This window comes from Rhizoctonia solani, chromosome 6 (assembly GCF_016906535.1).
Source record: "Rhizoctonia solani chromosome 6, complete sequence".
Lineage (NCBI taxonomy): Eukaryota > Fungi > Basidiomycota > Agaricomycetes > Cantharellales > Ceratobasidiaceae > Rhizoctonia > Rhizoctonia solani.
The window spans coordinates 786,586-810,470 of record NC_057375.1 but is presented as its reverse complement, the minus strand read 5'-3'; the positions used below and the strand labels follow the sequence as shown (position 1 = coordinate 810,470).

Sequence of the window (23,885 nt, the reverse complement as noted above, 5' to 3'; positions counted from 1 at the left end):
GCACACACATGTATTGGGAAAGTGATTCGACAGGTCGGTTTTTACCCACGCTCGCATGCGGTAAGCCCCTATCTGAGATTGAATAGAAACTGTCGGTGGGTTGTGTGGCCGGTGCTCCTATTACTTGGCCTAACCATTAATTAGTACGTTTCGGTCCATATCATACAATGGGTCTCCCAGTGCCGATCAGATGCCCGCTCGTTCTTCAGCACCTGCACCGTATTCGTACCTGGTTCGTGATGCGTTCTGTGGTAAAGACATTTATGGTATAGATTATGTAATGTTCGGTGTGGATGAAACTCGATCGCCCTAGTGACCACCATGGTCCTCCACTACCAGCAAGCACTCGTGCAACTCAAGTATGCCTCGGACGACGCAATGAATTCAATAATATCCACTATGCAGCGTGGTTGGGTATCTTGAAAGCACTCCATTGCGCCAATCGTCACTTTTTGAATTCATGAAGTCTTGGCTCAAGGGGAGGGTATCGGATAATCTATCTGGACTGCTTATGGAGTGACGGAGGTATTTTATGTGAGTCGCTGGCTTTGTCAGCACAAGAGTGAGTGATTTTCTCGTACCCCACTTGTTCTCCACGCACTACCACGATATTTGCCTGATAAGATCCATTCTTAGGCAACAACTAACGTCTTATAACGTCACACCAAGCCGACGAGCCTATTCTTTGAAGGCATGAGTGACGGTTCGCAACCGCTACGCGCGCGTGACTTTTCCCGGTTAAAGCAACGACAACCAGAGGTTGTAGTGACTCCTCCGTCAGTTATACAGTCTAGTAGCCCTGGAGGGAAAGTTGATTTCCTCGAGCCAGAGTAAGTTTTTACTGGTTTGGACCGATCTCTTCGTTCACTGATCGACCGATTTACTTTGGACTCGTATTTCCACAGTTCGGCAACACAAATGGCAAACAAGCACGAAAACCACGTGAGTAATCGGCACAGGAGGGGCGTTTTACGATCTACTGACGAGCCGGCGGTAGTTTGTTGGTGGATTAGCACCCATAGATCCCGTGCGTGTGCACACTGCCCTTTGCAATTGTTTTCTCTGACTAATTTTCCACATTCAGTTCGCTCATCCCCCTAGATTCTTTCCCTCCTTATTCAACGCCATCCTTGCGACTGCGTTATTCCGGTGCTGGAATCTAATACTCTTATTTGCTGGCTGGGCAACGTGTGTTTGTTTGATCAGCGCTAAAGTACGCGACCTAGGCATATCGTCCACCTTGCTCACTGTGTAAGCTTGCTGACATTATGCACCACACCCGAGGCTAACGTCTTGGATTAGTTTCGGTACCATACTAGGTTTCGTGATCTCGGTAAGTCGATATGCCCGGTCAGTACGGTAGCGCCTATTGACATGAATTTGAAGTACCGCACGTCGTCCTCATTTGAGCGTTACAACGAGGGTAGGAGACTGTGGTCCACCATTGTCCTAGCTAGTCGAACCTTTTCCCGTACGGTAAGCACCCTTTGATCATCCGGATCATCTCCGCAGTTGTCTGAAGTTGGGGGGCAGTCTGGTTCCATGTTCCAGATACACCCTCGACCGCAACCCCTGAAACTGCCGTCGAGGCACGAGCACGCAATATAATAGAGAAACGCACTGCTATCAACCTAATCGAAGCTTTCAGCGTCGCGGTTAAACATTACCTCCGAGGAGAGGAAGGGATCTACTATGAGGATCTGTACCATCTGGTCAAATTTCTGCCTGCATACTCGCTTCCGGCGGGTATGCCTAACCAGCGAGTGAAATCACGGACCTCGGCCGAAATCACAGAAGCGACGGGGGACGATCAGCAAGAGCGGGGTTCGTGGGGTGGTTCAACTTCGACTCAACTCCCGACTACGAACAAGGATGGCCGGACCTCGTTTCAATTACCAGCTGCGACTGAGAAAGATATGTCAGGTCCCACTAGCCCCGGGCTAGGACGTGGATCCACAACGCGGCGTAGTGGAACAAGTTATCGCCGGATTAGCGGACCTCATGGAGCTGTAGATTTGGCACCTGCAAGTAATCCTCCCAAGTGGGGCGCGTTCGACGTGTGGCCTCTATCGTTGCTGGTCAAGGTTCTGACTAAAAAGGGCAAGAACGTAAGCGGGAAAAAAGCTGCGAAGGAACGAGCAAAACAACACGTTATCTCGCATAACATTCCTTTGGAGATCACGCTTTACTTGGTATGCGAGGCTGGTTTGTGCAGTATGCTGGTGCTTACAACATTTTAGAGTTCATATATCTCGGCTTTGCAACAGCGCAAGGTCGTTGACGTCCCTACTATCAGTAAGCAATCTAGGCATCCTCCATCAGAGGCGAGACTAATGCGTGGCCTAGACACTCTGCTCCTCGGGCTCAATCAGCTAGTTGACTCATTGAGTGGTTTGGAACGAATTCTCACCACCCCAATCCCGTTCTCGTAAGTATTTTACAATCTGCAACCCTCTCCTCTGCCATAGAAACCAAATAATATTCAGTTATGGCGTGCATTTGTGGACCGTCTGTCTTCTCTACGTCTTTTTCTTGGTGAGGAGTTTCTTGTAGCTTGACTGTGTATTAGGTGCTAACCTTGACCTTATAGCCCTTCCAATTGTGGCCCACACTGAGATGGGTAACTATCCCGGCTACTTCTATCGCGGTAAGTTTTAAAATCGCTGCTCGCATTCAAGCTCATGAATCGTATGCTACGCATAGGCTTTCTTGTTTTTCGGGTTCATCGTGGCGGGGGAAGAGATCGAGAGTAAGTGGCTTCACCAATTACATTAGTTCATACACTTACCAAGAATACGATTGTACTTGTAATTGCAGATCCATTCGGTATGTGCTAGTGTTCTTGATGTTGAACATCATTGACTTGAATTGCATTGGTATCATAGGGTACGACAAGGTCAGTTGCTATAATTTAAATCTGTGGGATGCTATCTCAAATCGGATATACAGAATGATCTCAATCTCGACCATTTCTGTCGCAACATTATCCACGCCGAATTAATGGCCATTACTAGCGTGCCAGTTCCAGATCCCAAGAGTGGGCATTCGTCAGAGAAAACGACTGCGTCTTTGGCACTGAGGGTCCAATCCGTTCACCAGAAGAATGGGTAAAAGTAGGCGAACGGGCAATGCGACAAGAGCTAGAACGAGGTCTATACTAGCAGCCTTGATAGTAGTATGAAAGACGAAGCGCTTTCAGCAGCTGGGCTGCCACACTCTCCTTGCTTTGGGTTTTCGTGTTATCTCGTGTTTTCGATATATTTGTTTTTATTGTAGAGCTACTCCGCGTATTATTCAATGGACATTGTTGATTTGTATGGGATTGCCGAGGTGAAGTCAATGGTTCTCACATGGTTCACTGCTGCGGATTCTAAGAAGGTGTGCCATAAGTACCCGTTTCACTATGGGGAATATCGCGAACGTGAGTTGAGACAACAGGCCAGCTGTCAGCACACGTTAGCTGCCTCCATATGGTCGGAAGTAACATGTAGCACATGCACTGTGCCAAGAATTGATGATTATGAAAGGTATTCTGGCGGATATCTGCAGAAGTGTCTATCAGACCGGCTAAATCAAAGAAGTGATTCCCGGACCCGCTATCATTCGGAAGACGATGCTAGTTCCAATTAAAGTATGTATATGCTGATGTAACTTATTGATTATGGAAATATCGAACTTTGGCCTAATGACAATACGTTATTAATAACTTCGACAGGAACATCCTTTTATTGCAACACTCGGCTCGATGGATTCTCATTCCGCTATCCAACTTGATACACCTAATTCTTGGGTTCTTCACATTCAGAACGCATGCAACAGGTGAATTCTCACTTGATAAACAGGTCAGCTGAAAGCTGAAGAGGCGTACAAAAGCACTGAGTTTCACAATTCAGGGAGGCATCCAAGTTAGTCTCATAGGCACGGCTCTCCCTTGGCTCATTCGCTCACAATGTTTGTTGCAACTGCTTTCATCTTGTCTACCGCGCTACTTGCGTCTGCCGAACGCTCCTTGTCTCTCAAGGTTGCCACTCCCTCTGCTGAGATCACCGATGTCGACAACTTCCGCGTCGCTGCCACCGTCTCCAACACCGGATCTGAGACTCTCCGCCTGCTCCGCGACCCTCGGTCTCCTCTCTCCACCTGGGCTACTGAGAGCTTTGGTGTGGTGAACAACAGGGGCACGTGCTGCGTTCAGCGGTGTGAAGGTACGATACAGCCCTCAGGCTGTTGCCAAGGCCGGACGTGCGGAGTCGTTCGTGGAGCTGAAGCCTGGGGAGTCGGTGACTGTCGAGCATGACCGTAAGTTGTGCCACTGAGAGACGAAATATGGAATCTAATATCACAACTGGACAGTCGCTGGGTGTACAACCTGACGTCTACTGGTGTCGGCGCATACACTGTGGATGCTGCAAACCTGTTCCGCGTTGTTGAGGCGGACAGCTCGCTGACTGACATCTACGCTGATGTCGTTGCTGCCGAAGTCAAGGTTCAAGTAAGTTAGCTCCAAATTATTAATTGAGCTTGGTATTAAACTTGATGTTCGCCCAAAAGGGCAAGCTTGCTTCTTTCAAGAATGCGGCTGTTGCTCCTCCCGTATCCCGCATGAGCAAGCGTGCGACCTATTCGAGCTGCTCCTCCACTCGTCAAACCCAGATTGCGAGCGCTATTACTTCCTCTGCTTCCTATGCCACTGATTCATACAACCATCTAACTTCCAACCCGTCTGGTTCAACTCGCTATACTCGCTGGTTTGGAACCTGGTCAAGCAGCCGGTACAGCCTTGCTCTCAACAGTTTCTCCGTAGGTGTAACTTAGAATATCTCTGTGTCTCGTATCTCATCCGATTTTTTATAGCGCCTACGCACATATCCTGCCGGTTGGGCGTACGACTGCACTTGCACTGACGCTGATACCTACGCATATGTTTACCCAAGCCGTTACGGCACAGTTTATCTCTGTGGCTATTTCTGGACTGTGAGCTAACGTTCTGAATATGCCGCCTCTTTGGATCAACTAACACTATGGCCAGGCCCCCGCCACCGGCGCCGGATCTCGTGCTGATACTATCATTCATGAGGGCACTCATTTCACCCAAGTCTTGGGGTAAGTTTTAATTTTGTATAATTCGTCGCATGACTTACAAAATACCATCTATTATAGCACTGATGATTATGCATACGGCCAATCCGCTTGCCTCTCGCTTGCCTCTTCCAACCCCACTAATGCGGTCTACAACGCCGAGTAAGTTTTAACTATTTTGGATTAATTGCACTCTCCCTCTAATAGTGATATCCAGTAACCATGCATTCTTCTCCGTCAATGCATAATGTCGATCAGGTCAATGGACTTATAGTTGTCAAGGCGAAAAAATATACACGGCAGTAGCGGCTCTTAAGCTTGCTTTTTTGTATGAACAGCTATATTTACTTTAAAATAGAATTTCAATGTCGAATTCACGGAGCCTGCGCGCATGCTAGAAATCGTTGGCACATTGGTGAAAAGATATCAAAGGTACTTTTCGAGAGGTGCCGTTATTCACTCCAGAGTTAGCGTCTTCCCTTATTATGACGACTGTGTAACACGTACAATTGAAAGGCTGCCAGTCAGTTCTGTACTCTATTTAAGTGGCTTTGGTTTGGTTTGAGTTAAACCATTTAATCCACTGGCACTCAGGATATTTGGCTGTACCAAAATAATTGCCGTCATCAATATCACGTTGCATACATGAATGCATAGTTATGAGACCGTTCCGCTATAGCTAATGTAGTACAGCACCTTTTGCTACGATTTGTTGCAAAATGCTTGCGCAAATATGTTAACCCATGCCGCCATTGACCTATGATCGTACATCATGATGTTCAGAAGAAGCGCTCCACGATCATGATTTTGTTGCCGATCCGTGACTGGGAGGGTGATATCCCGCAAGGTTTGATAATCAAAGATCCGGAGCTGGCACTTTGTTCTTTCAAAGAAGATGCGTGTCGAATTGGCTGGATCAAAGAGCGAGTCTTCATAGTAGCTGTCTACAATCACCTTGACACTACATTCTTGAAGAGCAATAAATTGGTTTAACTGAATATTCGACATTAGCGAGGTGTTCAATAAGACAAAAATGATAGCCTTGTGTCTTGGTATCACGAGATTTATCGCTTTATGGAGCATATTCGTGTTAATTTGAGTAAAAGAAGGCCCACGCTGAAAATGTGGTTATGCACAGAGTCTCTAATCGTGGCCAATTTGGTTGACTCGTCTGAGGTAGGTGGCTCGTTTTGTGCAATATTTCTACTATGAAGTAGGGTGGGGGATTCCCAAGGCGGTCGACATGCGCATTCTCGTGAGATTTCCGGAAATTATAATACAGTTGACTTGGGTCTGAATAGCCATCAATTCTCAGGGCACTTTAACCGCAGTTATCTTTCTGACCGCCCAAGCTAGTCAATGTCAGCCAGGGTTACAGTAATGATGCTTATACTTTGAGCTGGATAGAGTAATAAAAGTCAAGTGAAGTGCATGGAGATAAAGGACTCGGAGATAAACGTCTAATACATGACTGGGCGTAAATGTGTTCTGTCTATAGATTTTCTCGTAGAGGAAAGCTCTTGTCTTCACCGCCAAAATATTACTATACATATCAAAGCGGACGAAGCTTCTGTGCATACGCACGGGCAATCTGCAGCATCGCCTTCGAATTCGTTTGCGGATTTCAAGTTTGCATATGCCGTTGACAATGCCGAACAACTAATATTGTCTTTCGTGCTTGATTAGTATCGGCGAACCAGAAGCTTAGTAGCCACGTGTAAACTCTTGACGCTTTGCGTGGATCCAAGAGACATTGCTACTATTGATGCGGGTGTCCAGTTGAAGGAAAAGGGAATATATGCGCACGCCGATTTTATTCGGCCGAAGCTTACGATCGCATTGGGGGTCACACGTGTAGTGTTTTGATGATAAATTAGAATAATTAAATCCAGGGTTTTGTCGTCCAGAATTTATGTGTCAGAAGTTCGATTCGAATCGGTGGCCACGAGTGGTGTGCGAAGACCCAGAACTTCGCGTTGTGCATTCCACCCTTTGTCAGTTCGCATAGATAACTAGTATTGGTCGTAGTGGTGACATGCATGGTTCTCATTCCGTCTTGTGGCATTATAATCAATTTGAATACTTGCAGCCAACATAATTGATGTTTCGTTGACTATAAATAATCTCAGTTACATGAGAGCTCGATTACGTCATCCTACCTTGATTAATTTTCATTCGGGCGACGACCGAATAACATACATTGCATTCTTAAATTACTTACGCTGGTACGGCACTATAGTACGCCCGCGACCACATTGCCCACGACTTTATCGCACACGAACCCAGCGCGGCCATGCGCACAGCAGCCGCTTAGCAATCTGCCAAGGCTTCTCTAGCTTGGTCAACGAAAGAACTTCCCGGCAAGCGTGGTGCGCAAGAACTGACGATTCTGAACTTCGAAGCTGACTTTAATCAGTATAATGCCTCAGCCAGTCGATAAGTGACTTTACTGCCATATGCTTGCACTATGACTTCCTTGATCGAATTGCGTCTCATCGACGTCTGCTACTCACTACATGTGGTACTCCTGGCGGCCGACAAGCCGACGTGTGATGGTGCTGAGGACTAGAAATATGGGCTTGTGTTCGGTGTAAGACCTCAGTGAACTGGTTATTCTCTCTTGTTTCAATATGCTCGCCGCCGCCGCCTTTGTTCTGTCTACTGCACTCCTTGCGTCTGCTGAACGCTCCTTGTCTCTCAAGGTTGCCACTCCCTCTGCTGAGATCACCGATGTCGACAACTTCCGCGTCGCTGCCACCGTCTCCAACACTGGATCTGAGACTCTCCGCCTGCTCCGCGACCCTCGGTCTCCTCTCTCCACCTGGGCTACTGAGAGCTTTGGTGTGGTGAACAACAGGGGGGCACGTGCTGCGTTCAGCGGTGTCAAGGTGCGATACAGCCCTCAGGCCGTTGCGAAGGCCGGACGTGCAGAGTCGTTCGTGGAGCTGAAGCCCGGGGAGTCGGTGACTGTCGAGCATGACCGTAAGTGGTATCACTGAGAGACGAAATATGGAATCTAACATCACAACTGGACAGTCGCTGGTGTGTACAACCTGACGTCTACTGGTGTCGGCGCATACACTGTGGATGCTGCGAACCTGTTCCGCGTTGTTGAGGCGGACAGCTCGCTGACTGACATCTACGCTGATGTCGTTGCTGCCGAAGTCAAGGTCCAGGTACGTATCCTCTATAGTTAGCACATTATAAACATATTAAACTGAACTCAAATCCGCAGGGCAAGCTCGCCTCCTTCAAGAACGCTGCTGTCCAGCCCGCCGTTTCTCGCATGAGCAAGCGCGCTTCCTACACCGGCTGCTCCTCCACTCAACAAAGCCAGATCTCGAGTGCTATCAGCTCTGGCCAAAGCTATGCCAGCAGCTCCTACAGCCACTTGACCTCCAACCCCTCCGGATCCACCCGCTACACTCGCTGGTTCGGAACCTTTTCCACCAGCCGCTACAACGCCGTCCTCAACAGCTTCTCTGTAAGTTTCAATTTTGCCCATCTTGTAAAACTCTTGACTAAAGTTTTATATAGCGCCTCCGTACCTACCCCAACGGATGGACTTACAACTGCAACACCTGCAGCGACCCTGATACCTATGCCTATGTTTACCCCAGTCGCTACGGCACTGTCTACCTCTGCGGATACTTCTGGAGCGTAAGTAGATTAGTTAAATCCAGCCGTCTAGCGATGATTGACGTTTTGGTCAGGCCCCTGCTACTGGTGCTGGCTCTCGCGCTGACACCATCATCCATGAGGGAACTCACTTCACCCAGGTCCTCGGGTAAGGCCAATTCCAATCAGACAGATATTGCAACATACTCACGAACGGATTGATATCTTCAGCACTGATGACTACGTCTATGGTCAATCTGGATGCTTGTCCCTCGCCAAATCCAACCCTACCAACGCTGTCTACAACGCCGAGTAAGTCGCAGCTATTGTACTCGTCCCATATACAACCGTTATTGACTCGATGTTCTAGCAACCACGCTTTCTTCTCTGTCAACGCATAAGTGGAATCTTTTCCCCTGTCGATGTATTAGTAAAAGTATCTGTGCTTGAGTCTTGTCGCATGTACACACTTGAACGCAGATAGGAATTGAAATTTGTTTCTTGAATTGCTTTTAGGTACTTTGGTATGCCTTCTCAACTAAACACGCCAGTATCCATTACGAGTGCTTGTCAATTGACCGAGATATTCCATGGTTAAATGCGATTTATGCCAGAAGGCAGAATCCTTGCGAACAATCCTCCTGGTATGAGTGATGGGGTGTCCGTGATTGGATCCATGTAACAGCTTCACGGCCACATATGAATCGGTTGGGGTTAAGGTTTTATGTAGTAAACAAATGTAATCATATAAAATTACGGCCGCGTATAAAGCCAGGTTCTCAAGAAATTGGTTTCTGCTGAACGCCTTGAGATTTCTCCAATAAGGACAGGTGCCTGAAACACAGCCTCAGTACAATGGGAGCCTTCCGGGAGTTCTCCTGGAGAAATCCATGTCTCTACAAGGAAAATCTCCTGGTGATCAGTACCTTTGGAGTGACCTTGCGCTTATCGATTGAATGAAACTTGGATTTTTATGACATACGAGGTGCTCTTCAATGACCCTAAACTGGCAAATACCCCGAATATCATTTTTAATCATTTAAAATTGGTATAAAAGGTGGATGCAAGCTCTCTGCGGATCTGGTGTGCTGTTCGTTACCACTTCCCTTCATATAGTCACATTGACCAATTCTTCCATGGTGCCAGCTTGGCCATCTTTCGTCAAATGGCAATGTTGGATATCTTTCATTCGGCTGCTGTGTAGCTTTACTATGATTGGATTCGTTATTCTGCGCATCACTATTGATCAGGACCGTTTTGGAGGTCGATATCTTGCTACCCACGTAATCTGGCTTGGTAGGCCTTTCTAAATAGTTGAGAATCCATCACCCCACATACTTACCTGGCATATTGGTGCTATCTACATCACATCCAGTGTTTTGGACATTACTTGCCCTCAACGATATTTTTATGTTAGTATTTCTACAAGCTTAGTTGGCCCTATCCGATTAAACTGTGAACTTTAATTTAGCTTAACGGTTGACTTGGCACGAGTAAACACGTATCTGGGTTGTATTGCTGTGCAATCTGGAAATAATGCCACCTTTCTCATTCTGGGCTTGGTTCTTTGTCCTATAGGTAAATTTAATATTTTCTCAGGCGGTCAATGGATGATATCTAATGATTTTATATACAGCTCTGCAGGAGTGGTTCCGGCGTTTTGGTACTTTAGTATTGCCATTATCCATCCCATCTGTGGTTGCTGGTATCTCTACCTTGTTTCTTTTGGGCATTATTCTGTGGCCGGTGTCAGTGCTTCGCTCTCGCCTGCCCATGAAGGACATCTGGAGGATCGACACCAAGGATGCATTCCAAGGTTTACTCCCGTCACAGAGCAGACCAAATCACTTGAGTATGTTTGGACATCCCCGCAACGCTCAATTCAGGAAGCGTTTCGTTCAGTCAGTAGCAAAAACTGGCAGAGGCATCAAAGGAGTTATCGCCACAATACTCTTTCGTCGAATCAGGTATGTTCAGTCTCTTTCGAACGCTGTGTTAGAAGCGGTACTTGATGCCAAACAGACCGGTGGAGACTCGAATGTACGCGTTCGCTCGCAACATATTCTCAGTGGTTGCAATATTTCTTCTTCTATCTCAAGCCATCATTTCACTCCTCCGAGCAGAGGACCAGATTAGTACACGCATTACCTCGTATGATTGTGGGAAATTTCCAAAGTATTCAACTTCTTATGACGATGTGAAAGTGCTTGTGGTGGGTATCTTTCAATAGTATTCATAAGCTACTCACACAACCTCTCATAAAGGAGTATGGTGGATCGAACAGAAGTTTGTTTCCGGGGCTTAGTGTTGGGGCTAGTAAAGATGAATTCTCCAGTAAGTACACTAAACATATACGACATGCTATAAAAGATAAACATTTATTGTTTTGTGTTATATATTCAAGCCCCAAACAATTGTACAGTGGAAGATTCCAAGCCGCTACATAACCCCAAATACAGTAATAGTACTTTAGAACTTTTCAATTGTTCTGCTATACCGGACGGACGTAAGTGTGCCACAGTCTTATGTGTCCAATCAAGAAATAATTAGTGCTGTTGATATCAGTCTTTCATATTGAAGTCAAATGGAACAGTGGATTAACGCTCCAAAAAAATGATATGCCATTTATCTGGCTACTGAAGTCCAAAGAGCTATCATCGAACTTTAGCTATCCAGAGGCAAACGCTGCACGTCGACTTCTTGCTGGCTGGGCTCTTCGCCCAGGGTCTCATGTTCAAGCAGAAGCAAAACTGATTACTAGAAGGTTAATAACGTCTTCAGTTCTGAGGGATATCTTCTTCAAAGCATCAGTAAGTGTCAACAATGACCCCTTGGCGTTGGTCATGAAAAGGTTTAACCCAGTGCTAGCGATACGATTTCATATCTTTGTTCCCAATTAGTGAGAGTGTGTTTATGTTATCAAACTTCACGTAGCCTCATATTTCTAGACGAAGTCGGCTCCTCCCCTACAGCAACGCGAGTCTTGCCAGAGCAACAATTCGTACAACTCCACGGTCCGGCTTCATGCACTTCCAGACTCAAAAAGACCTGCCGGATCCTGAATTGCCACATCGTGATGTGGAAAAGTGTGATTTTATCGAAGACTATAGATCGGGCACCGTGTTTGACGTAATAGGCTCGGTTGGTGGTTTGTTCGCGCTACTGCACGCTGTACACGTATTACTTTTCGGTAGACCGTTGCTTTGGGGTCTGACAGGTTGGCCCCGTCCCATAGTTAAACTACCGCCACCTCACAGTACAACATATATAGGGGCCAAGCTTATCACGCCATTTGGATTAATCGGAAGATACAGTTCAGCGAGCTTCAAGAGTCGCCTAAGAAGGGAGTACCATGAATCACCTAACGAGGACGGCGCTGGAACAATACAGATAGTCAAGTTCCTGCGGGATTTCGTGATTGATTTTGGACCTGCGGAGTTGGACCGGGATGAACACTCCTCAGACGAGCACATGAATTCTAACTCGATCACCGACAACGAAGGTACAACTTCTGCGCAAATGTAAGTGGGTGCACCTTGATGTATACGAAAATAGGCAATAATATTCGTCTATAGTCCATTGATGAATGTGGAATCCGACACGACCAAGACTCAACAGAAGGAGAACGAAGTGAATGGGAAAGTAGATACCAGGTACAATCGCGCGGATAGCATTGTGTAGTTACTGTTGATTATACTGTGTGCTTCTTTTATTCATGGTCTGATTTGTGGGATCAGTTTCATAAAGAAAGCCTCAACCCGAATCCGTTTACTGAAGTCCAGCTGAGTACTAATTAAAGCAAAGTGCAAGAAGTGTTTCTCGGGGCAATGATATATATTGTGGCAGTTGGCTAGCGAGCCATATACCAACTGCCTAAATAGTCCCGGCCTCCTTTACTCGAACCCACAAACCCCCCTGGTTTATACGAGCAAGGCCAACAATCAAAATAAAAGAAAAACATCACAGCGATCCAAACTCACGTGAGAATACAGAGTTAAATGCGCTCTTGGCCAGATTTTTTCTGTGGCTCGACGACCAGGTTCCTTGGTCCATGATGTAGGAGGATGAGATTCAAGAGGTTGGGCATCGGGAGCGAGTGAGATTTGGTCTACACTCTGAAGTAGACGGGTCAAGAAGAATGAGATTTCACTTTGGAGATGACTCGTAAGCTATGATTTAAAGGGATAAGAACAGGGGGCATACTTGTATGCGAATTGTTGGCCAAGGCACTGTAAACATTCATCAGCAACATCCAGGTACTTTGGTATAGGAGTCGCTCACGATGCGGGGCCCAGCATTGAAAGGTAAGAAAATAAAGGGGTTGGGTAGCACGTATTTCTTGTACCGGTCGTCCAACCACCGTTCAGGATCAAACGTCTCGGCATCGTCCTATAATTGTATTTCAGAAAAAAAATAATCAATGTTGAATAACAAATGAGCACTTACGCCCCAAAGGTCTTTCCTCGTATGCATAAATAATACCGAATATATCACCCTTTGAGAGCTTTAGTATGATGTATGGGTAAACAAGAGCTTTCCTACTCACGCAGCACCAGCAGGGATGAAGTATGCTTCCCACCAGACTTGAAAACTGTTGGACTGACACATTCACGTTGGTTGAGCGGAACGGGAGGGTAGAGCCTGAGGATTTCGTTGATAACGGCTCGGAGATACTTCATATCTCTAAAGCTATCCAAAGTTGGGTATGAACTGGTACCAACGTGGTCGAGAACCTCGGCGCGCAGCTTGGAGAGGACGTGTGGATTGGTAGCAAGCATATAGCACGCAAAAGTCAGAGTGCTGGCCGTCTGATTTGGTATGAGTGGAGAGTGTATTATAGAGTAATTGAAGTAACGAACCGTGTCTCTTCCAGCGACCATGATGTTAAACAACTCATCCTTGATCAACTTCTCGTCTATTCCGAATAATCAGATCCTGAATTTTGTAGACGAGATCAATAGACTTGCCATCCGTCAACTTTACCAAGTGGTCTATCAGCGTTTCCCGCTCTTCGTCTTCCTCCAAAGCGCCCTTCTTTTTCAGACTCAACTTGGCCTCAAGGATAGGCTTTATGAACGCATCAATGACACGCATATCCCTTCTTGTCCGATCCGAAAAGAACTCCATATACGGCCACAGAGCGCCATACGAAAAACGGACCACAGCCTGGGCCTGAACACTCGTAAACGCCGCCGAGAACGTGTTCCCTTCTGTTTCTTTCACATGCGGTACAGGTAGAGGCTGCTCCAACGACCTGACATTAATGCCAAACAGGAACTCAGAAGCCGAGTCCAGGGTGAATTTGGATACCAGGTCTTGAAAGTCCACTGCATCGGGCTGAGATAGTAATTTGGCAATGGCAGCGTCCGAGTGTCGAGCGAAAAGTTCGAAATGTGTGATTCGCTCTCGAGAAAAGTATGGTCGAGTCATGTTACGGTGGAATTTCCACATTTCACCTGTCGTGGGTAAACGTTAACTAAGACCATAAGGAAATGCGAAATGATTTACCATCTACGTTGAATACACCTTCGCCAAGAAGACTGAATATTTTTTCGTGATTTGAATGGCCTAGGAGAGGATTAGATTCTTTGATAGTTAACAAGATAGGTATGCGGAACATACCTTTGACAAAGTTGGCAAAGTCAGTACTGAGCATGGCTTTGACATGTTCCGGTTCATTAGTGAAAATCTGGGCAATTGAAGTATCAGATACTTTGTCTTCCCAATGATCTATCCGACCTACGAAATCTTCCCCAAACAAGGTTAGATTGAAGATATTTCCGATGCTATCCAAAAATGGAGCCATCGCGTCATTTACGTATCCTATCAGGAGGCACATCAGTATGGTTCTAACAACTATCAAGGCACATACCATGCTCGCGAGCCTCATTGGCAAATGGAATGAAATCAATGTTCCAAGGCAACTTGAACTTGACTTGAGGGACTTCAATAACGTCCGGTCCCAATTGACAGCGGTCTTGATTCCTTCGATATGATTTGATGCCCCTATCTGAGAGTTTGTATATAAGCCAGAGAGCCGCTGCCAGTGCTGGCCTAGAAACATTATCTTGGAGCATCCGTGAATGTTCTACCCCAAGAGTAGCGAGCGCCCATATGAGAACATGCGGGAAGACTAGGCGAGGCAAGCGTCGAAGGACGATCGAAGTACCAGCACCCCAGTAAGTAGATCGCGAGCTCATGCTTATCAAAGAATATTGCTGCAGAAGAAGAGTGAGGTTAGAAGGCTTTGGCGGAGGCTCGATTTATAGCCAAGTTGTGATGCAAAATGACTTGATCTCATGAAAAGGGCCCAGATAGACAAGTTCTCCATGAGGGCCATGGTCCTCAGTTGACCAGTAGGGTGCAGCGAGATGCTCCGTTTATTCCCGCCCGGTCTACGGCGACAGGTAATACAATGTGATAGCTTGGCTGATTTCCTTTGCCTGAGAGCGCGCGAAATCGCGCCTATAGTCTAAGCCAAGAGAGTCCAGGATGTAGTTGTTTAAGTTCTCCCCGGTGGTGGATCGGGTGGCACTCGAAGGCCAGAAAGCTGTTCTCCAGTCTCAGGAACGTTCGCCAATTGGTCTGATATCCAGCGCGCTGGTCCCCAGAGGCGGTGCACCCACTGCTTGTCGTCCATTACCTAAGCAAGCCTCGGTGAATTACCCGTTTCGTGTTGAAATTTACGTTCACTACGCGCTCTGGCATGACCCCTTGTGAAATCCATGCGGATGCTGATGCAAACAGAAATTCACTACTGTCCAGCCACATGTACAATAAATGACAGTAATTAATTATACACCTCGACCAACGCTGGTATGCGCGGTCTCACGATCGCTTCAACCAACCAGCAGGCCTATGTTGCCAAGTCTACAGCTGTCTACTGGCTTACCCATTGTTATTTCTTATAAGAAAATTTATGAGCAAGTTTACACTTGCTTTCATTCCACTCTGGGCACCTACCAATCACTTCTCCACCTCGACGTTCTCTCGCAACCGGCCAGCCACTGGGGGCTTGAAATGTTCTTGGGTTGTCTCGTGCTCCACGCGTTCTGTGCAAATCGGAAAGAATGTGGCGTGCAATCGGAGAAACGGTGACCTCCAGCCTGCTAACGTATTTTTATGCCTCGCTTGGCCTCAAAAATGACGCGTCGAAGCCGGTAGAAGCGCGCGCAACGCATCCATGCGCTCAGGGTCCAGGCGCATAGGATTGATCGCGATCCGCCAGCCAAAATAAGACCCGAGCTGGCTCAGTCAAAAAATGATCACCAGCCTCTTCTCTACTTATTGTAATCTGGAGTCTTCTTCAGTTCAACATGCATATTGATATTTCTCGCCGACCCAATCACAAAGGTCCTGCCTTTTTCTACGCATTTAGCTATGCGGACCGCTCAGACTGGACGCTCTATGCCATTGGCGTAGTTGGTGCGTTAATATCTGGGGCTGGGCTCCCGATGTAAGTTTTAAAGTCAAGTACCTGGCTTGTTTGGTTAATATTCATCCAAAATAGTATGGACCTTGCGTATGGATATTGGACGACTGCCCTAACTGCGTCTGACACGACGCCCCCATCGCTTCGTAAGACAACTAATACTATGGCGGCCATCTGCCTAAGTATCGGAGTTTTACAATTCATTACGGGAACAATCTTCCTAAGTTGCTGTGAGCTCAAGTCCTAGTTTGGCTGTACTTGGACTCAACTAAATCCATATCGCAGTTACGATTGCTTCGGGTCGCACGACAGACAAACTCCGTAGAGCATACCTTGACTCAGTTATACATCAAGATGCCGAGTTCTTTGAGAAAGTTGGTCCCGGCGAGGTGGGGACCCGAATGGTCAAGGATGTCGGAACGGTCAAAGCTGCGACCGGGGAGAAACTGGGATTCATGGTCTGGGCGTAAGTGCTGTATCTGAAGTGTACAACTCGTGAAAGCTAATGCTTATATTTCGGCACCACTACGCTCATCGTTGCTCGTAAGTACTACTCTACATATGCTCATCGCTTGTTCTAACACCTTGCAGTAATCATGGCTTTCTCCAAAGCCGCTCATTTCGCTGGCGTCATAGTCGGAGTAGTCCCTCTCGCATTTATCCTTTTCGTTAGCGTTGGCTACTTGGCTGCAAAGGCCGACTCTCGATTGCTGGACCTCGAAGGCCAATCTGGAACATTGCTCGAGCAAATTCTTGGCAGCGTCCGAGTAGTGCAGTCCTTCGCGGCGGAATCGTTTCTGGTCAAAAAATACGATGAATACCTGACTGCGGTATGTATAATCGTAGACTATTTACAAATCAACTAAAGTCATGGCACATAGCTCCAACGACTCGGGAAATGGCGTTCGATTGTTCGCGGATTGGAATTAAGTATTTCGTACTGTGTCCTTAATTTAACATATAGCGTCGCTTGTAAGTGACTCCCTTGAATCCGATCTATACAATCTCATAAGAGGATCAGTTTGGTACGGCAGCAAGCTCATCGTCCGAGAGAATCTTGAGGTTGGATTAATGTAAGGTTTGAAGCATTATTCAAACGTCCTATGATTCTGAAATAGAAACCTATAGGTTCACTGTGTTCTGGAATATGTTCAACGGTGAGAATTCGAGCGCATACAGTCGCATCGTTCTAATCTAGATCAATGTTCACTAGCCATCTTTGCCATTTCCAACATCCTGCCGCATATATCCGCCATTCGAGACTCTGTCCACATCTCCGCTCGCCTTCGTGCCGAAATCGAGCGTGTGCCTGTCATTGACGTTCGGAATCCTGGTGGTGTCAAATTGTGGGACAACCAATCTGCGGAGAAAACGGCTGTCCAGATCGAAGTCCAGAACCTCACGTTCTCGTATCCTTCTCGCCCTGACCATAAAACATTGGATAATGTGAGCTTCGTCTTGGAGGCCGGAAAGGTTACCGCGCTTGTTGGAGGTAAGTGCATGCCCAAACCAATAAAAATCCGGGAGCTTACCTATTTTTTTGATCACAAGCATCCGGTTCTGGAAAGGTATGGGTTCAAGTAGTTACCTTAGAATAATTATACTCATATACGGAACAGTCAACAATTGCGTCGCTCCTACTCCGTTATTACGACCCGTCATCTTTCGACAACGAAAAATCGACTGGGCGCATCCTTTTGGCCGGACACGATATCCGCGACCTCAACCTTTCTTGGCTACGTTCTCAAATTGGTGTTATTGCTCAGGACCCTCAACTCTTCACCGCCACAATTTTTGACAATGTCGCGTACGGTTTGAGTGGCACTCCATGGGAATTGCCTACATCCGAGATGGAGCCCAAATACGCTGAACGAATGGCGGATGTTAGGAACCGAGTCGAGCAAGCCTGAAACAGGCACAAGCATGGGATTTCGTACGTAAGCTGCCGTCTGGGATGGACACTCGTATCAAAGGAGGGAGGACGGGGGTGTTATCCGGGGGCCAGAGGCAACGGATCGCTGCGGCGCGTGCGTTGATTCGGAAGCCAAGAATTCTTCTTCTCGACGAAGGTGAGTGTGGCACAAGGATGAATGGATATATTCTAACATTAGAACGATGCAGGAACTTCGGCTCTTGACTCAGAGACGGAACAACGTCTGATGGCGGCGATTCACGAGGAACAGGCACAGAGTGGGATGACGACAATGTAAATGACATTATTGGCCATCGTTATTAATATACTAACAATAGTCAAAGTTTGATAGCTCACCGCCTTTCATCCATTCAAAATGCTGATAGAATCATTGCGATGTCTAATGGGCGCGTAGCTGAGCAGGGTACATATAACGAACTAATAGTGATTATTGCTGCGAGTACACTTTGAATAAGCTACTTATGTCATTCTAGGAGATTGGAGGTGTTTTCAGCACCCTCGTCAAGCATCAATCGTCCGCTGGCCAAATAACTTCTAGTTCAGAAACCTCAATAGTACCCGTTCCTGTTCGCCCACAGGAGCCAGTCAAAAACACTTCCGCCAAATTTAATACCCCCCAGATCCCATTGTATCGCCATGTATCAATCGTGTCGGGAACCCAGACGATCGTAGATGATTCATTAGAACAGGGTCTCCTGGCCAAAGAAAGCAAGGCACCAACTCTAACTTCCCGTTTTATTCGCCTCTTGGCTCAATATGGTTTATGGATTGCGATGGGAATTTTCGGCTCGATATGCATGTCAGTAGTAAAGCAGTATCATCAGAGCTAGAGCTGATAATTTTACAGCGGTGCCTCGTTCCCTATAGCCGCCTGGCTTGTTGGTAAGCGTCCAGGGTTTAATTGGATAAAAACCTTTCGCTGACCTATATGCGAAGGATTCGTACTCGAAAGCCTGAGTATCCACGATGACGACAACCGGCTATTGCGAGAAGCTAGGGCTTGGTCAATGTGGTTCCTTGTACTATCTATGGTCAACATCCTTTCTAGTTTCGTCGCTGGCTTCTTTTTATCCATGGGTGGGGATCGGATCGACAGAAGGCTTCGCTTGACAGCTCTAAAGTCTCTTCTCAGACAGGCAAGTGAGCAACTAAACTTCCCCGGGATTCTGGTAACACTTCAAGTAGGAAATAGGATTTTTCGATCAGGAAGAGAATGCATCGGGGAGTCTAACTGCTGGGATCGCATCTAAGGCAGGTCATGTGTCAGCAGCAATCGGTCTTGTGTGGCAGCAGCTCATAACATCCAGCGGAAAGTGAGTACATTATTCGTTTATGAATATTCATTTACCAAATATTCCTTAAAGCTTCATTGGCGCATTCGTTCTTGGGATCGTCCGTGAGTTGGAATTATACTCTTTCCGAGGTTTTAATTGACTAACTTTGTGACAGTATCCTGGAGGCTTACTTTTGCTAGCTATGCGCCAGTTCCTCTGATTCTCATAGCGCATACTACAATATTGCGCTTTTAGAAAAGTATGAACATAGCATTCAGAAGCCCCTCGATGATGCGTCTGCGTTCGCAAGTGAAAATGTGGATGCGATCAAAGTGAGTGCTTGTAAAGCTGCATAAACATGACGCTAAACATTGCGATAGACGGTGGCTGCCTTGGGTCGGGAGAACGTGATAATGGAAATTTTCGACAAGTCCTCGAATCAAAAGTCTGTGAAGACGAAATATCTCTGGGGCGGTGCGTTGGGTTTTGGATTTGGGATGGGAAGTACCCTTATACTATGCTCCGTTGTGATGGTGAGTACTCCCCGGAAATAAGTAACTGGATCAGCGACCCAATGATTAGCATATAGTGGTGGGGTGTAGAACTGTACCTCACACAGCGCATTGGCTTATCAAACCTATACGCAACGTTCGAAGCGGTTTTCATCGGATGTGAGTACCTTTATCTTCACATTTTCACTATTTGTTGAACCCCTTCTCAATCAGCTGTTGCGGCGAGCCGGTTGTTTACATATGTGCCTGATATGGCAAGGATGATTCAAGGCTTCCGGGCTATTTGTAACTGGGAGGACAGGCAACCAGAAGTAGCATCATTGGGTCTAACCAACGCGCCTCTTCGCAACGTTAAAGGAACTATTACATTCAATGATTGCACCCTGCAGTATTCATCTAGACCAAAGCCTGCAATCGACAATCTGACCCTAACCATTCCCGCTGGCAAATCTGTAGCTTTTTGCGGTTAGCTTATTTGAGAGACTAAGATGGTTGAAAGTTGACTTTTGGAATAGGTTCATCGGGTAGTGGGAAGAGTAGCATCATTTCAATGATATCCAGATTCTATGATCCGAGCCTAGGGACGATCTGTCTCGATGGTCGCGATATCCGTACTATCCCTCTGGAGGAATATCGTAGCCACATCGCATTGGTGGCACAAGATGCAGTGTTATACGAAGTAAGCAATTTGGTTTATTTAAAATATTTAATACAACTTGGCAAATTAGGGGACATTCCGAGAAAACATTACCTTGGGCCAATCCCCGGTCTCCCAAGAGGCAATAGAGCGCGCATGTCATGATGCAAATATACTCGGATTCATACAATCACTGCCTCAAGGATTCGATACACCAGTTGGATCCAAGGGCTCTCAGATGAGCGGGGGCCAACGACAAGTAGGTGTTTATTGGGCTATATATGTAATAGAACTGATAATGCTCGTAGCGTGTTTGTATCGGTATGTTAGGTTGCTGTTCTGATCGATTTTTGCTATACCAATACTACAATAGCTCGTGCATTGCTCCGAAATCCAAGCATTCTCTTGGTGAGTCAAATTTGAATGTCGAGTATGTGCGCGCTTAATGATTTACTCACTGGGTTTCCAGCTCGACGAAGCGACCTCAGTAAGTACAGTCATCAGAGCCTTACTTTCAGCATAACAACAGTTGTCCTATTAGGCACTGGACGCTGAGTCTGAGCGATCTGTCCAAGCGGCATTAGAACAAGCATCAAGGGGACGAACAACTATCTCAATCGCGCACCGACTATCCACCATTCAGAATGCAGACATAATACACGTTGTGGAGGATGGTCGTATCGTCGAAAGTGGGAACCATGCCGATCTGCTAGCTCTCAAGGGTCGTTATGTTGACGTGAGTAGATTATGTCACTTAATTTCGTCCAATAGTTCGCTTATAGTCTGAACTGTAGCTTGTTAAGTCACAGCTCTAGATTCCCAGCATTAGCCTGTTTGCGCCATCGCCTATTCGACTTTCGTTATTTAATTTTGAGCTGCGTGTTAATCATCTTAGACCTACCACAATATAAATAGGGTCGGATATGTATTATGATAGATTTAATTGCATACAACTTTCTCAGCCGCCCTGGTACGATTGACTCGATTATTATGATCAACCCACGTTACAGATTTACTATCCATATATCCACTTCTCTTTATTTTATAATAGTTACATAAAGCCTAGGTGGATAGACAGATGACAACGCATCGCTCAATGGTAAGTCTGGCTTATGGGTGGGCGGCCCACACCGGGTTTCATGAGCTTGCGGAGTGGTAGATAATAGAATTGAAAATAAACAACACGTAAAGTCATTCTGAAGCGCTTGGTTTGCGCGAGGCCGAATGGTAGAGGTCGAGCACAAGTCGACACGGGGTGAACCGCCAGTCACGTGGCTCGCTTTCATGCTGTGGCTAGGTCATTGTCTTGGGTCTACACAAACTTCGTGGAAGAAAGCCCAGATTTATTCGAATAGAATCAAATGATATATTCACCTGTAGGGTGAGAAAAGGTGGCTTTATATATTCTATTGACCAAGCGCAAGAAACACCAAAACCAGCGCGATCACGTGGAGCGTGCACAGATGATACGCGCAGGCGCTCGGGTGCTGAAGCAGCCATTGGGCACAAGAACTTGTCGCTGGTATAAGAGTGGGTATACCTTGGGCGGCGAGATCTCAGGGTTGAAGCGTGCAAACGAAACAAAAGAAGAGTTACTCTTCAATTATGAAATACGCATTATTGACTGCTTGATCCATTGTCTTACTACATCTACCCTCGTTATCTCAGGGTGCTAACCGCACCATGTATCCCATGTGAGCGCCAACCCCGCACATGCTATTGAACGTGGTCGAAATGCAGCACGCCTAAGCCTCACTTCTTCCTCAGCTGTGCAAGTTGCTCATCTTCAATCTTTCCTGGTACTGGATTCGATTTGGAGCGGTGACCAATGCTGCTCATCCATAGCCTCAGTGGATTGAAGTATAAAAGCCGTTAGCCGCCTCTAGCATTTCTGTAATACCTCCTACGGCTGGCAGCTTCCAAACTTTCCAAACTTCCGTCAAGTAGGGCTTGTGGCTTGAACAAAAAGTTGTCCTACTTTAATCAATACTGGTTTTCATTGTAGAGTGAAAGATTCGGGTTTGTGAGCCAACTATCCGATTATCTGTTCACATCAACATTAATAACTCATCTACGTATAGCTATACCAAGTTCACTCATGACCTTGTCGAAATATCTCTCTGAGCGAGTCTCTTGGGACCCTCCCCTTGCAATAAAACTGCCACAATTAGCCATCCCATCCATTTTTTGCCGAGCACCACGGGCGGCTGGCCACGCTAAATCTCGAGTAGCTCATGTGGATGATTCATCAACCGAAATCACAGTCATATCTTATCCCCCAGGTCCCACGAAAAGCCGCCGAATTAAGCTACGTACATATATGCGTCAAATATCGAGGTTGTTTACTCGTCGTACAAAACCACAAGAAGAAACAGTATCTGAACCTGCTCAGGTCAAACCAGACATCTTCAATCATGACATGCTAGCCATTCATTCTATATTTCAACTACCTAGATCAACCTCTTCTCTTACCACGCCTTCTTCATCACCTACATCATACATATCACCCACGTTGGACCCTGTCATGTTCTCGCAATTACAGGTTGATCGTGCTATTCGTGTTGAACAAGATGCAGCTTATAAGAAGACACAGGATCTTGATCGGGGCGTCTAGAGAAACTTCGTGAAGAGAGGATACGGGACGAAGATCTACGGCAAAAGCATGCTGAACAAGAAGAGCAAGAGAAAAATCGGGAATACCTAGAAGCTGTACGTAGGCGCACCCAAAATGATTGGAGGCGATGGGCGCGTAGGGCGCTTGTTCCCACATCCCAAGGCAGGGACACAGTTGAATTTGCTGTGAGACTACATTGCGGGCAGCGCCGTGTTGGCAGACTGCCTCCAGATGCTTCTGCGGAGATGGTTTACTTGCTCGTAGAAACACTTCTCATACCGCCATCATTTACCCTGAAGATGATCCTGAGCTTCCACCAGAAGGATACGAACACCACTGGGAGTTTAGGCTCGCGACTACCCATGCACGTTTTGTTCTACCAAATGACGCCCACTTGAAACTTTATGAGCTTGATATCATGAAGAAAGGTGTGCTGTTCATTGTGGAGGAAGTTGTGGACCATAATCGGCAACCGGAGGGAATGTTAAGGGAGGCCTAAATTCGTGGAGCGTATATGCTGTCCCAATGCTTCATTATTTTTTCAATAGCGAACATGATACAGGAACCCAATTCCTATATGTAATATGAGATTTATCAAATATGTATTGCCTTTCATGATGAGGATCAAGAATAATTATCCATGGAACTTGTATCTAGTGGCACTTGGATAATTGGCTATAGTACACACTCTAACTATAGAGTTTTACCAAATTATAAGTGGGCCTGGACTGGGCGCATTAAGGGCGCGGGACTGAAATCAAGGGGTGTACCAATAACCCAACATAT

At 46.4% G+C, this 23,885-nt stretch overlaps 6 protein-coding genes across 6 annotated transcripts; 5 read left to right on the top strand and 1 right to left on the bottom strand.

The window, feature by feature from the left end:
* Positions 1-693: 693 nt before the first annotated feature.
* Positions 694-3,111, top strand: RhiXN_05714 (bestrophin protein; the record flags this gene model as incomplete). Its single annotated transcript, XM_043325530.1, has 15 exons — positions 694-830; positions 906-942; positions 998-1,027; positions 1,085-1,251; positions 1,303-1,333; positions 1,387-1,471; positions 1,534-2,192; positions 2,241-2,295; positions 2,347-2,428; positions 2,487-2,535; positions 2,591-2,647; positions 2,704-2,749; positions 2,818-2,826; positions 2,886-2,896; positions 2,950-3,111. 15 exons carry the CDS (start codon positions 694-696, stop codon positions 3,109-3,111), a joined length of 1,617 nt encoding a protein of 538 aa, XP_043180962.1.
* Positions 3,112-3,949: 838 nt separating this feature from the next.
* Positions 3,950-5,327, top strand: RhiXN_05713 (peptidyl-Lys metalloendopeptidase; the record flags this gene model as incomplete). The annotated part of the gene is made up of 8 exons (XM_043325529.1): positions 3,950-4,165; positions 4,224-4,303; positions 4,354-4,492; positions 4,552-4,800; positions 4,855-4,974; positions 5,030-5,103; positions 5,161-5,241; positions 5,297-5,327. The coding sequence occupies 8 exons, from the start codon at positions 3,950-3,952 to the stop codon at positions 5,325-5,327; spliced, it is 990 nt and encodes a 329-aa protein (XP_043180961.1).
* Positions 5,328-7,709: 2,382 nt separating this feature from the next.
* Positions 7,710-9,098, top strand: RhiXN_05712 (peptidyl-Lys metalloendopeptidase; the record flags this gene model as incomplete). The annotated part of the gene is made up of 7 exons (XM_043325528.1): positions 7,710-8,061; positions 8,116-8,255; positions 8,315-8,563; positions 8,617-8,739; positions 8,793-8,866; positions 8,929-9,009; positions 9,068-9,098. The coding sequence occupies 7 exons, from the start codon at positions 7,710-7,712 to the stop codon at positions 9,096-9,098; spliced, it is 1,050 nt and encodes a 349-aa protein (XP_043180960.1).
* Positions 9,099-11,315: 2,217 nt separating this feature from the next.
* Positions 11,316-12,378, top strand: RhiXN_05711 (deuterolysin metalloprotease (M35) family containing protein; the record flags this gene model as incomplete). Its single annotated transcript, XM_043325527.1, has 4 exons — positions 11,316-11,507; positions 11,632-11,914; positions 11,969-12,218; positions 12,273-12,378. 4 exons carry the CDS (start codon positions 11,316-11,318, stop codon positions 12,376-12,378), a joined length of 831 nt encoding a protein of 276 aa, XP_043180959.1.
* Positions 12,379-12,570: 192 nt separating this feature from the next.
* Positions 12,571-14,897, bottom strand: RhiXN_05710 (cytochrome P450 family protein; the record flags this gene model as incomplete). The annotated part of the gene is made up of 13 exons (XM_043325526.1): positions 12,571-12,612; positions 12,678-12,846; positions 12,901-12,926; positions 12,979-13,086; positions 13,144-13,192; positions 13,244-13,280; positions 13,310-13,505; positions 13,557-13,604; positions 13,681-14,153; positions 14,206-14,265; positions 14,320-14,386; positions 14,441-14,520; positions 14,570-14,897. 13 exons carry the CDS (start codon positions 14,895-14,897, stop codon positions 12,571-12,573), a joined length of 1,683 nt encoding a protein of 560 aa, XP_043180958.1.
* Positions 14,898-16,013: 1,116 nt separating this feature from the next.
* Positions 16,014-23,598, top strand: RhiXN_05709 (ABC transporter; the record flags this gene model as incomplete). Its single annotated transcript, XM_043325525.1, has 31 exons — positions 16,014-16,153; positions 16,208-16,359; positions 16,415-16,595; positions 16,803-16,959; positions 17,011-17,101; positions 17,151-17,202; positions 17,258-17,286; positions 17,343-17,621; positions 17,681-17,697; positions 17,749-18,012; positions 18,045-18,198; positions 18,251-18,335; positions 18,386-18,485; positions 18,536-18,861; positions 18,910-18,944; positions 18,999-19,202; positions 19,255-19,375; positions 19,427-19,458; positions 19,592-19,668; positions 19,717-19,869; positions 19,926-20,007; positions 20,062-20,313; positions 20,364-20,527; positions 20,577-20,744; positions 20,794-20,806; positions 20,859-20,893; positions 20,955-20,972; positions 21,027-21,221; positions 22,878-23,043; positions 23,100-23,234; positions 23,306-23,598. The coding sequence occupies 31 exons, from the start codon at positions 16,014-16,016 to the stop codon at positions 23,596-23,598; spliced, it is 4,170 nt and encodes a 1,389-aa protein (XP_043180957.1).
* Between the last annotated feature and the right edge of the window lie 287 nt (positions 23,599-23,885).